This window comes from Bos indicus, chromosome 24, assembly GCF_029378745.1.
Source record: "Bos indicus isolate NIAB-ARS_2022 breed Sahiwal x Tharparkar chromosome 24, NIAB-ARS_B.indTharparkar_mat_pri_1.0, whole genome shotgun sequence".
Classification (NCBI taxonomy): domain Eukaryota; kingdom Metazoa; phylum Chordata; class Mammalia; order Artiodactyla; family Bovidae; genus Bos; species Bos indicus.
The window spans coordinates 57807012-57820528 of record NC_091783.1 but is presented as its reverse complement, the minus strand read 5'-3'; the positions used below and the strand labels follow the sequence as shown (position 1 = coordinate 57820528).

At 46.5% G+C, this 13517-nt stretch overlaps 1 protein-coding gene across 13 annotated transcripts in view; it reads right to left on the bottom strand.

Annotated features, from left to right (window-relative positions):
• Nucleotides 1–13517, bottom strand: part of NEDD4L (NEDD4 like E3 ubiquitin protein ligase) — a 380847-nt gene that overhangs the window by 83928 nt on the left and 283402 nt on the right. For all 13 annotated transcript variants that reach the window (XM_070778579.1, XM_070778580.1, XM_070778582.1 and 10 more), the window contains one exon: nucleotides 7293–7343. In XM_070778579.1, coding sequence (XP_070634680.1) covers nucleotides 7293–7343 — 51 coding nt within the window. The remainder of the gene's footprint in view (nucleotides 1–7292; nucleotides 7344–13517) is intronic.

Here is a 13517-nt window from a genome sequence, read left to right as displayed (position 1 = left end):
ATATATAATAATTTTATTAAAAAAATAAAAATATTACATGCAGTAAAACTTCAAATACCTAGGCTCCTTAATTAAACACAATTTAAAATACCTTTGCAGCAAGAGGGACACACCACAGCAAAATGATTTATTATAAATCAGAAGGGCATGCGTGTGCATTTATATTTGTAATATTATCTTCTATATCATTCTCTGCTTTAAACTTTCAATGGCCTCCTATTCTGCTTATAATAAGCTGAAAATTCTTCCTTATGGACCTACGAGGTTAAACGTGGTCTGGTTCTTCACTATCTCTCATCTCATTGGGAACCAGTCTCTGCATTCACCCCCGACTCCACTGGGAGACGGTGAAGGACAGGGAAGCCTGTGGTGCAGTCCCTGGGGTCACAGAGTCAGACATGACTGAGCGACTGAACCATCACCACCCCTCCTGACCTCATCTGTCCTGCATGCATGTCGTCTAACCCCTCCCTCACAGGTCCTTCTGCTGGACATCCCTGACTTCAGACGGCCATGGCGGTCTCCATTTTGCCATCCAAGTCCAGAATCCCAAGTCACATCCTCAGACTTCGCATCCTAAGTCACCATCACAGCCTCCCTTTCTCATCTTCAACTGTCCCGATTTAATTCCACTGTTTTATGTATTTATGCTTATTTATGTATCTACCAGTTTATCATCCTATCACCTGCAGAATACTACCTTGTAAGATCAGAGACTTGGATTTGCCTGCCACTGTATTCTTGGCGCCAAGAGCACTGTCTGGCACAAAGGAAGCACAAAGTAGCTGATTAATTCACCTGATCTCCAGTAAACTGCTAAGGCCACAAAAATCCATCCCCACTAAGCAAAGTCAGCTATATTCTCAAGACTTTTTTCTGAAGTTAGACACACACACACACCAAGTCAGAGCTTACAGGGACTCTAAAAACAGAACTGTCCATACACTACACAGTTTAAATGACAAACACCACACAGACTTAAGAAGTAGACATCCCAGGTCTGTGCTCTGGCTTTGCTACCTACAAAGCCACGTGGCCAAGGGCAAAGTCTTTACTTCTCTGTGCCTCAGTGCCCTCATCCATGGAGTGGGGCGGTAACAGGAGCTTATAGAATTGTCACAATTAAATCGATCAACTGAGCTGGTCCATAAAAAGTCCTCACAAGGGTTCCTGGCACACTTAACAAATGTCAGCCATTATCATCATCAGTCAATTCTACATTTTCATGTCACTTGTGAACACTATCAATGCAGTGCTCTGCAATAAAGACAGGGCATTAGAAGATGAGAATTCACCTCCATGGAAATTCTCCAGCATGAACAAGATGGTCATCTCTGACAACAGGATTCTTCCTGGCACTATTCAGTTCCTGCTGGATCCCAGTCCCTGGAGAAACGCCCAGGGAAGACTCCCTGAGAGTGTTGCTGGGAGAAAGCCATCTCAAACAGCTTGATGCTAACAGCACCAGTGGCCAAAATAGATGCTTCTACCGCCTACCCCAGGCCACGAGCATTCAAAAAAAATCTTTTGGTTACACAGCAATTTCACCTTATAAAGATTTATTGCTTTAAACAGAACTGCAGTTACTTGACATATATGTAAATGTGAAAAATAACTTTGTGGGCAAGTGGAAGGGAATGGCCTTATCAGGACCCTAGACTCAAAAGAGGGATGCAATGGCTAAAAGCACCCAAGCCTCAGACTGAGCCCCTCTGCCCCCCTGACTGCACCACAGATCAATGTTGGAGACCTCTGGTCTGGTCAGCCTGCAGATCACTGTGCAAGTCACCGACCTCTGTGCGCCCAGGGGTCCCCACCCGTAAAATACAGGGAATGGACAAATGGTCTCTCAAGTCCCTCTAAGCTCTATGATACTGAATTCTGTACACGTGAGACAGAACCATTACCCTGGTGCCAGCTGGAATTATAAGAGGGGTGTTCATCATTTGAGTCACCTTCCAGTACAGTTAAGATGACAAACAGTAGTGCTACCATCCCGACGCCGCCTCACTGCAGGAAAGCCATAAACTCAAGGCAGCCCTGGTTGCCTGGAGTGGCACCTGACTAATACAAGAGAAATTCGTGTTTTGAAACAGCTCTCTCTACCTCAGTGTGTTTTCCACAGATACAGAGATTTTGCATCTGGGAGGGGTGATGGGAAAGGGCTCACAGGACAGGGAAGACACTGATAGAAGAATCAAGACAAGTTTCAGAGGTGTAAATGGCAAACACCTGCCAGAAATGTCATTCTGTTGTTAATACAAATCTTGGAGCTATTTTGGTCTCTAAGTAATTATTAAGGAGAAGTCATAAAATATTGTCTGAACTTTTGGGGAATGACACAAAGAATTTAATAAACATGTAAAAAATGATAGTGTTTCTTAAAAAAAAAGGTCAGAATAGGAGAGTTATAGCTAAGGTCACTTTTGGTGATGCACTGGAGAAATAAAATAGAGGAGCTTTGTTTCAGCTGCAGTACAGACATCAGGAGAGCACAGCCTCTACCTCCGCCACATGCGTCGTGCTGCCCAAGTCTCCCAGGCAACACACACGTCGTCATGGTCGCAGTGCCTCTGCTTAGTGAGCGCCATGGACAGCTAATGCCAGCTAGTGCCATGGACAGTGAAGACACGCTTTCACAGAGCTGGATGGAAACCTAGCATCATCTACATGAATACTCTCGTTTTACAGGTGAGACAAACAAGAGTCCCATAAAGGATTACTAACTTATTAAGATTACCAAGGCAACCTACCCATCTCCAGGCTCTGAGTCAACTATTCCTGAGAGATCTTTTAAAGCTTGACATTTGGAGACTTCTGTGAATAGGAATCTATGTTTTCTTAATTTTCAGATCCGCATAAAAGGTCAGACGACTAACCTCATTTACTCTCCCTGTTTCCTCTCTTTTACTCACTCCCAACCTCAACAGTGGGCTTCCCAGATGGTGCTAGTGGTAAAGAACCTGCCTGCCAATGCAGGAGATGCTGGTTGGATCCCTAGGTCTGGAAGATCTCCTGGAGGGAGCACGGCAACCCACTTCAGTGTTCTTGTCTGGAGAATGCCATGGGGGGAGGGGCTAAGGTCCATAGGGTTGCAAAGAACTGGACACAACTAAAGTGATTTAGCATGCATGCACACTCAATAGTAAGTAAAACGGAAAAAAAAAAAAAATTAAAGATGAGTGGCATATTTGGAACAGAAGCCAAGGAAACAGAGGTCCCTACCATTTTAAATTCCCTGGGTCTATTTCCTATCCTTTTTTCCCCCCTTCCACAAGTAAAACTGGCAGAACTGGCCTGAGAGCCAAGAATGAAAATGACTGACAAGTCAAAATCATTTTCTCTCATCTGGAAGCATTTGATAAAGCACTGGGGAATTCATAATCAAAGGGGGGAAAGATGCTACTTTTCCTTCTCATTATGTCTCTTTACTCCTTCCTGTTTAAGGGCAAACATGGAGCCAACGCTAGCCTCCTGGGGCCACTGTGGTCACTGACCGGGGTACTGATGCTTTAACACGCAGAGTGCATCTCGGCTTCACACGGCCCTCCCGGCCTGGTCTCTCTGTTTCCAGGGGCCTCCTTTGCTTGTCTCCCTGGCAGGAGAACTGCAAGCCGGACCGTCCCAATGGTCCCCAAGGCCCAGCAGCACACACAGTTAATTATCTGGGGACCCAACAGTGGGCAATGGGCTGAGGAGCACTGCTGTGAATGCTCTGAGATGCTCAAGTGCATATAACTTGGCTCGTGTGTCTACAGATGGGTCTGCTCCTAAACCAGAATAAACTGGAAGTAGGCTTGCCCTGACCCTCTGGTCTTCCTGGTAGGCTTCTCGAGGTCGGGGAATTTACAGGTGTGAGTGAGGACAGCTTAGGAGAGACGTTCCTCAGGACTTAAGAGCACGGTTTTACACTGCAAATGCCAGTATCCACCAGCAGCTGTATTCAGGTAGGGGGAAAACTGAATCCTGAGTGATAATTCTGGCTAGTGGTAAAGAATTCACTTGCCAGTGAGGAGATGAAAGAGACATGGGTTTGATCCCCAGATTGGGAAGATCCTTTGGAGGAGGCCATAATAACCCACTCCAATATTCTTGCCTAGACTATCCCATGGACAGAGGAGCCTGGTTGGGGGCTACAGTCCATGGGGTTGCAAAGAGGTGGACACGACAGAAGCGATAGTACACACATGTAAAACTTGGGTGTGAGAACTCCTCCACCCCCAGCTCTCTCCAACAGGCAGAATTATCAGCTCAGGAAAACGGAATTCAGAACCATACAGTTTTCACCTAAGTTGGGGGAATCTGGTCTGAAAGAGGGTGCCATATTGCCACATGTAGCTTCTAAATGTAAACTTTAATGACTTGAAATAAAACGATAAATTCCATTCTTTAGTCACATTAGCCACATTTCAAATGCTCGACTAACACGTGTTTATGGCGATGGTGGCCCTGCTGAGACACGTGAGGGAGGAACTTGCGTCACTGATTTTTCCTCAGAGATTAGAATCATGTCTATATCAGCAAACATCTGTGAAAGGAATAAATCCTCTATCAGGGAATGGGGCTGTCTGGAATTAATTAATAACCAGATGCCCAATCTGATTCCTCAGAGTCTGAGGAGGCCTAGGCAGCACCTCACTACCACAGGACCGCTCTGCACTACCATCCCTCATGACCAGTGAGACAACTTTCCTAAATTCTTTTACCTAAAATTTGATATTAAACATCACTGAATCCACAGGCCATATAGCCTTGACAGTGGTCAAGTAGCTATTAAGAAAAGAGAATCCATTATCTACCCACAAAATATATTCAAATGCTAGCATCCATTTCACATACTCACACCTGTGTTATCCTACAACATTAACTGTGCAATTTCCCCATGAGGGTCCTACACAAAGGATCGAACATCCACTTGAGAGCACCTCAAATCCTGGGGTCAAAGCCGTGTCCACTGAGAACATGCCGGCTGGGTTCCACTTCTGCTTAGAGGATGAAGAATGCACCTTCGCCTCTCCTTTTGCGTCCCGTGTGACCCATCCTGAGGACTGTCCTGGGCTCCACAAAGCCGGTCAGTCTTAAGGAGGAGACACGGTGCTCCAGGGCACACTCATCCTGGAGACCCGACACCGGTCTCCTTACTCAGCTGGCTCAGCTCACGCGCAAGGCCTCAGCCCTCTCTGAGCGCTCGCTGCTCCACTCTTGAACCGGTTGGTTTCTATTCTTGCCTGGAGCCTTTCCTTCTCTGAAAGCTCACTCTTGCCTCCGCCCAACTCCAAAGGTAAAAACATTCTCTCTACTGACTTGTCTCTGAAGAGAAACACTCTTCTATCCTCTGAGAGCTCCCCTCAACCTTTCAAAACCAACCCATGCCCATTCTCTCAAACAAGGAACTGCTGGAGCAGGTTGTTCAAAAATTCCAGCTGCACCTCTTAAGAGAATATCAGTACATAATTTGCCTTGACTATGATGTATGTGTGTGTGTTGATATTTATTTATTTGGCTGTACTGGGTCTTACTTATGGTATGTGGGATCTAGTTCCCTGACCAGGGAGTGTGTTGATATTTATTTATTTGGCTGTACTGGGTCTTACTTATGGCATGTGGGATCTAGTCCCCTGACCAGGGATTGAACCTGGGTGCCCTGCTTTGGGAGCATGGAGTCTTAGCCACTAGACCACCAGGAGAGTCCCTGTAATGCGGTTTTTACTTTAGGGAAACGGGTAGTTGGGGACACCCATGTGAGAAGTGGCCAACCCACCAACACTGTCTAAAAATGTGAGGTGATTACAGCTTCAGCCTGAAGAGCATGGAGAGAAGACCCACTGATGTAGAAATACATGAACAATCTTTCTGCTCAAGGTGGAGACACCCCCACGCTCTCAGCGGGACCGTAAAAGGACAATCAGCGTTCTGAAGGCTCACGGAATCCGTCTTGTGCATATGACCACTTTCCGCAAGTATCTTGAAGCTTCAGGTTTTTATGCAGAAATAAACAAAGATATTCTAATGTCACTACTGCTGTTTCCAATCTTTGGGAAGGGAACGAGCTTCAAACCTTTCATCCCCAATAGCTCCGCTGAGTAAACAGGAGTAAAGTGCTTGCCGTCACAGTCCTTCACACCAGACCTCCAAGAGCTTCCTGGGTAAGACGGCCTTTCTTGGTCTCTAACAGAGGGTGAGAGCTGCAGCTTCAACGCAGCGGCAGGCTCATACTAGGTGGTTTGGGCCACTTTAGTTTATAGACGATTTATGCTATTTGCTCACATTGAGCATTTTTTAATAATGTCCTTGGAAGGCAGAAACATTTGACTTAGTCTCTCTTAGTTGCTATTGTGGGGGATTCCTTGGTGGCTCAGATGGTAAAGAATCTGCTTGCAATGCAGGAGACCTAGGTTTGATCTCTGGGTTGGGAAGATTCCCCTGGAGAAGGGAATGGCTACCCAATCTCATATTCTTGCCTGGAGAATTCCATGGACAGAGGAGCCTGGCGGGCTCCAGTCCATGGGGTCTCAGAGAGTGAGACACGACTGGGCACAATGAGGAGGTGCTACTGAGCTTCATGATGCCCCGTGGCAGGGGGAAGAGAGCCAGAGCACGAGGCCATTTACCTTTCGCCAGGGAGGCCTGGGCCCCCATTCGATAGGTACTGGAACACGCGGGAGTCACCCTTCAGCTCAGTCACGGTCAACAGCCCCCGTCCTTTTGCTACACATTTGAGCAGAGGCTTACTAGCAACAGCACACGTGCTGACCCAGTATCGTTTCTGAAACCAGAGTCTTTGCAGCTGACAAGTTCACTTAGGACCAATAGCATCTTTTCTTTTGTCTCTGTGCCAACCGAGAAAGCCATAACCAAAGTCACGGAAACACAGTCTGTGCAGATGAAGTGCAGGAGAAACAGCGTGTACAATTCCAGACAAAGGGAACACACACGTGATTAGAGCCGAAGGATGAACTTCAAAGCAAGGACATTCCAGTGACAAGGAGAAGGGGTTTGGCAGAAGCAGGCAGCTGTTTTGTATGACGTGACAAAGGAAGATGAGATAAGAAAGTAGCTGGCGACGCTGATAGGTACCTGTAGATGGTTCAAGGACACCTGTTTTTACAATTAAAGTGATCTCCTAGCCTCCTGAAAGGACCACCTTCTAGAAGGGGTCAGGCTCACAGTATCTGTGTTTCATTTCAGCCTTCTCCACAGTGTGGAGGAAATACTGCCCTGAAAATACCCCGGAATTGCAGACAGAAACTGCTGTTCACTGCACGCATTATAAAGCAGGCAACCGTTCTTACCGGGAGATGACTAAGGGGTATGTCCACCTGTCCCAGGAAGTCGTCCCGTGTCTGTTAAGAAGAGAGAAAAATAATTAGTGTTTTCATCTATTGAGTGAGTGTCAACGTTCTAAAACGTGTTTCTTTACAAATAGAGAAAGGTCCAGGGCCTGGCCTGGGACAGTGGTGGGGATGGGTCGAAGGCAGAGGCCCAGGTGAGCCACAGATGGTTGTTGCCTTGGAGATGGGTGAGCCCAAGGCCTCACACACCTGATCTGCAGCTGGCAGACATCCTGCAGGGCGTCGATCACCCAACAGACTGGAGACAGAGCCTCTCTTGGACTTGGGGAGCAGGCAGTCAGCCAGGGAAGGGATACCTGGGATTCCAGAGGGCCTGGGGGCACAGCTGGCCCAGTTTAAAGAGAAGTCGGTAAAGAAACGTTGGGGCCAATTTTCATGAATATTTATAAAGTGTCATAAATGAAAGAGCTCCTTGAGAGCTGAGTCTTGGCAAAGAGTATAGAAGCCAGTTACTAATACATCTTATACATTACTTATTTAAAAAATGGCCCTGAACTTTCAACCTAGTAATTACACTGCTTCACAATCTAAGTTCGTGGATTATCTACTGGTTATAATTTTGGACACATGGTACTTCTTCCTATCTACATCTACTGCACAGGCCTCAATGAAAATTTACATGGATAAGCTCACATGTGCCCTTTCAGACTCTGGGAGTCATGGTAAGTCTTAAAGTCAGGGTCAGGGGCCCTGGCCTGGACCCTGGGGTGTCCAACAGGCCATCGGACACAATGTCCTGCTTTAGGGGCATGTGTGTCACAGCCCCCGATACCCAGATGGGCCGCGATGTGAACCGGAAGAAACATGACGATGACGTCCGCCACCCTCGACAACCTTATCAAAAAAACCACAAAAACGCCCACGTGCAAATGCCTATCATAGAAAGTTCTTCACAGACATCATCAGACTTGTCCCACTACCAGCTTGAGAAGGAGCCCAAGAGAATCCAGAGCTCCAAATTCCAAACTCTGGGCTCTTATTTTCAGTCTTCACTGTGAAATTTTCTAATTTATAAAATGAGCTTTTCAAACGCACTTGAAAAAAATTCTCTTGCATTTAAAAAGTGGCAGCAGGTAAATGTGAACGAGATTTACTGCAATGATTTGCTCCATACTTAGAATGTCCTTTTAAGTAATTTAAAAAATCTGATTGACTAGAAAGCTGTCTGTCTCCTCTAGATTACGTGAAGGGTAACGAAAGATCAACATCACCACTGGCTGAGTGTGCCAAAGCCTGAGAAGAGTCCCCACCCTTTTGATGAGGCTCTGTTTTCTTCTATTTCCTCATATGCATCTGCCTCCGCCCACCATGCACAAGGCCGTGAGGTGCCAAAGATGTACTTCTTAACAAGCAACAGTCAGCACAGACATCTTCACTGTCCAGACAGTTAGGGAGCAGTCCTATTCTGAATGTGGCTGATTTAATTGTGTACGTCAGTTAATTCCACTAATAGAAACTCAGAGCTGTCTGCCTCCTGACTATAGACCGTGTGTCTACCTAATGAGAGTGATGAGGTTCTATGCTTGTCCCTCTCCTGGCCGGCTACTGGTGCTGGTGCTATGAGGGAAAAGGACTCGGGGAGGCCACCATCAGAAGGAGACAGTTTGATCCCAGAGCTCTGTTTCATAATCTGCTCTCTTTGGCTACCCTATCAATTGTTAACTTAAAGTACATTGTCACAAAAATTCACAAAACATCCACATGCCTGCACTGTTTTCCGAGGGAGATGTTAGACTTCTAAACCCATCAGATGAGCTCACCATCTGAACTAGAGGCAGGTGCTGGCCCCTAAGGGCTACAGTAGCAAAGCAGGTGCTGCATCAAGGGCACGCCAAATCCTCAGTGAGCAGCTGTAGTGGATGGGCACGATTATTATGCCCATTTTACAGATGGGGAACCCAGAGACCAGAGAAGTTCCTAGCTGGGTAGACTGGTTCCAGAGTCTGGGCTGTTAACCAATACTTTGTCCTGCATCTCGGTAACAGCAGGACAACTTGGCTGGGCACCAGCCTTGGGCTTCTCCATCAGGATGCTGGCTCTCAACAGTGTGGATGAGAAGGGACTTTGATGACAGCACAGTATATGAAGCTTTGGGGAGGATGGTTCTGCCTAAAATGCCCATCTGGCATGTTATCTTTAACAAAACCTCTTGTTCCAACTTGGCTCCATGCCTCAAAGGAGCAGTTTTATGGATCCCCATGGTACTCGCTGCAAAGCTAGATGGCTTCACTTGTACCTTAACAATCTTTCTCGTTACATTAAAAAATAAAAAGAAACGCAACAATTCCTATAACAGAAGACGACGAGGCAACCTCACCATTAAACACAAGGCTCTTATTTTCTGGTTTACATCAAGGGTAACGGTAATAAAATCATTTTAAAAATAAAATGGGGATCAAGTGTATAGAACAGCACATGGTCCAGAGGAATTGGCTTAAACAAGTGATTCACTGGTCACTGGAACATGCTGGTGAGATCTAGGTTTCAAAACATCCCACTATTGCCAGAACTACAGACATTTCAAGCAGTGTAGAATATTTAGATTAGTAACACTACACCAGCGATAAAACGTGCCTCCGATATCACTACTGAGGAGTGCTAGGAGCGACCAGAGAGTCAAAATGCGCGGCCTCTGCGCCAAAATGAGAAGCAGGGCCATTTCCAGGACACCAGGGCGTGCTGATACAGCAGGGCCCCCACCTGCGGGCCCTGGAGAGCCAAGGTTTGAGGTCATCACAACATCCTGAGGTCACCACTGCCACAAGATGACCTGCACCAACGTTATGAAAACACAATATTCAAATCATTTAAATAGTTCCCATTATAAAATGACTTCCACCAAGCATCATGTTAACCCTTGTTGTTATTTATTCAGTCGTGTCCAACTCTTTAGTGATCCCATGGACTGTAGCCCGCCAGGCTCCTCTGTCCATGGGATTTCCCAGGCAAGAATACTGGAGTGGGCTGCCATTTCCTTCTCCAAGGCATCTTCCCCACCCAGGGATTGAACGTGCATCTCCTGCATTGGCAGGTGGGTTCTTTACTGCTGAGCCACCTGGGAAGTTCCCCTGCTAACCCTGCTGCTGCTGCTGCTAAGTCGCTTTAGTCGTGTCTGACTCTGTGGACCCTGTAGACGGAAGTACAAAAACCAAAGTAGTTTCCATTTCACACAGTGCACACTGGCATTTCTTGTGCTCATTTTAAAGTGGTAAATGCTGTCGATTTCAACCTCAATTACCTGTCATGCTGTTCCAGAGGCTGAAAATGTGCAGGCTAGAAACACAATTATAAATGTTCCCTTCTGACAAGCCATCAAATATTTTCCCAAGGTAATGACAACGCAAACTGGAGCCCTTGAGATGTGTCGCATAAGGGGAAACAAAAATCTATATTCCATTACTAGAAAAGTGAAATATACCAGACACTATCTCCGAGTTTGCGCTCCGAATGATGATTAACTACATATAGGCCCACTCTCCCCCATGCCCCTTTAAAATAACTGCTCCTTTTTAAATAAGAACAGACAAGGGTCCGATGTCCACGGAGAGGTGTGTGGGACTGCCACTGGGCCCTGAAGCCTGGGGACCATCACAGCAGCTCCAGGGAAACCCCAATGCAGCCCTCAGATATTTCTTCTGGTGCATACTGGGCGGGAGCTCCCAGCCTTGAACTGGACACCAGGATTAGCTGTCCTCACAAAATAAACGAGCGTCAATTTCTCAAAGAAAACACCCATTCAAGAAACAACACAGACGGCTGGTCTTCAGGTTGGCACTGCACTTGAAGGATGTGATCTGAATCTTACTACGTACTGATGACCAGAGGTCACCATGCAAGCACTAGGCTAGGGCTGTGCGTTTCACATCCAGGCTGCAGGGGAGCAGGGGGACTCTGTGGGGAGAAGAGCCTTGAAAGTGAGGGGTGCTGGCAGGAAAAGCTTGGGTCAGCAGGAAGGCTTTTCAGGAAAGGCTGTATCAGAAAGGACCGGTGATTCTCAGAAGGCAGAATGACCCGCAAGTAACATAGGAGCTATACGTGAAGGCAGTGTTTTTGTTTTTAATTGTGAGTTGCAATCACACTAGTAATTCATAAGAAGCATCAGTGTAATGGAATAGAAAACATTAAGAATCTCACAGGAAATATAAGTACTGTTTCAAGTAATCTGTTTCAGTTACATACATATATGAATGCATGTCCTAAATTGTTTTGTAAAATTCATTTATTATGCCCTGCCACAATCACAAGTTTGAAAGCTACTCAATATTGGCCAATGAAAACCATCCAGTGCTACCAATGTCACAGAAATCATTAAGGAGTGATAAGAAAACTATCCTGAGAATTTCTCAAGACAAATGCAAGAGAAGTAGAGAGGAACCAGGCATCAGCCACAGAAAAGGAATTTAAGAGTAAAGACATGGAAAGATTGTTGTTTAGTTGCTAAGTCATGTCCAACTCTTTTGCGATCCCATAAACTATAGCCCCGCCAGGCTCCTCTGTTCATGGGATTTCCCAGGCAAGAATACTGGAGTGCGTTGCCACTTCCTTCTCCAGGGGACCTTTTCTGACCCAGGGATCCAACCTGAGTCTCCTGTCTTGACAGGCGTATTCTTTACCACTGAGCAACCAGGGAAGCCTTATGGAAAGATTAGATCTTCATATATTATAAATCAAGGTAAACCTCCCAGCTCTAAATAGCGAGACAGAAAAACCACCTTTGTTTTGCTGCTAAACCAGTAAACACTGCTTCCTGGTGAGGCACACAGCCTGACCAGACAGGGAAACAGGTTCTATTTTTAGAGTGACTTCTGAAGCATGTACTTTGAATTATTTAAATAATGAATGGCTTGGCAAACTTTTGCAAAAGCTTTTAGACAAAACGTCACAAATGTAGTGACTCTCAACAGTCTACTGTCTGCAGAGTCACCTGGAAGTGGAGATGTACTGAATTTTCGGTGCTGTCTCATTCCTCAAGGGAGCATGAGACGCCTTTGCCGTCACGTCCGAAAGGATGGAGGAATATCCTTTCTTACACATCCTCCATGCACTCCAGCGTCTGTCCTCTGAAAGCAGAGCTGCCGCAGTTTAGGAAGAGAGCATGAGTTTGGTTCCACCCACCCCACGCACCACACGGTCCAACATTTTACCACCTGGTGCCTCTGACTTCCAAGCCTTTCTGACTTTGAATTGTTTCAAAATACATGGTCAAAATTACCTTAATCAAACAGCCAGGTGGCATTCCACCAAAAAAATAAATAAAAAGGTATACTGATGACAGCCCCTGAACACACGTGCTCTTACCAAAATCCACTCGACATGCACCAGAACACAAAATCCAAGCAAAAGGGATTTTTTTGCATACCGTTTTCACCCTACCAGCCTCTCTGCCATTTAGTTTTTAGAGGTCAGGGCTGAAACCTCCCATTCACTAAAACAGAACAGGGTGTGTCCTGGAGACGCCGGCTCTTATTTCTAACAACAAACAAGACCTCCCCATCAACAAGATGTCAGAGCAAACTCGCAGGACTTTTATAGGCTCCCGTAAACTCACACTGGGTAGGCGAGCAGAACTAAACCTTGCTGGCTGGATGCATGGTCATGAGCACCTCTATTTTAAGGGACACACTGCTTGAAATTCAGAATTCAAGAAGAGAGGTGGGGAGAGAGCAAAGAAGCATCCCGCTGCCAAAGACTACACCAGCTGAGCAGAAGGCCTGGCTTCAACGAGGAGCATGACCAGATCAAGGCAAACTGGGCTGAGAAGCCAGAGCCCTGGAGGCTCCGGGGCTCCCGGCTTCTCCAGGGGTGTCCTGCTTCAGATGGGCTTGACGTCTCCCCTCCCTCTGGGGGAGGGGTGGTGATGATGGAGGAAGCTCAAGGGCACAGGCCAGTCCTCTCCCCACTCCAAGGGTGAGCATCTTCCAGGCCAGGGTTCAGCTGAGGGCCACAGGAATTACAGCCTTCTGCCAAACCTGATACTATGAGCTTATGATCCAATAAACTCTGGGAGTACAAACACTGGGGAAGAGACTTGGGAACCAGAAGCATGAAATGTGAGCAGCTCTGCTGAGGTCACTTCAAGCAGGGGGTCACTCCACTGTGCCCGGCCTGAAAGGCACAGAGTTGGTGCCCTCACCACCTAGGGATGGAAGCTAATCGGCCCTGCGC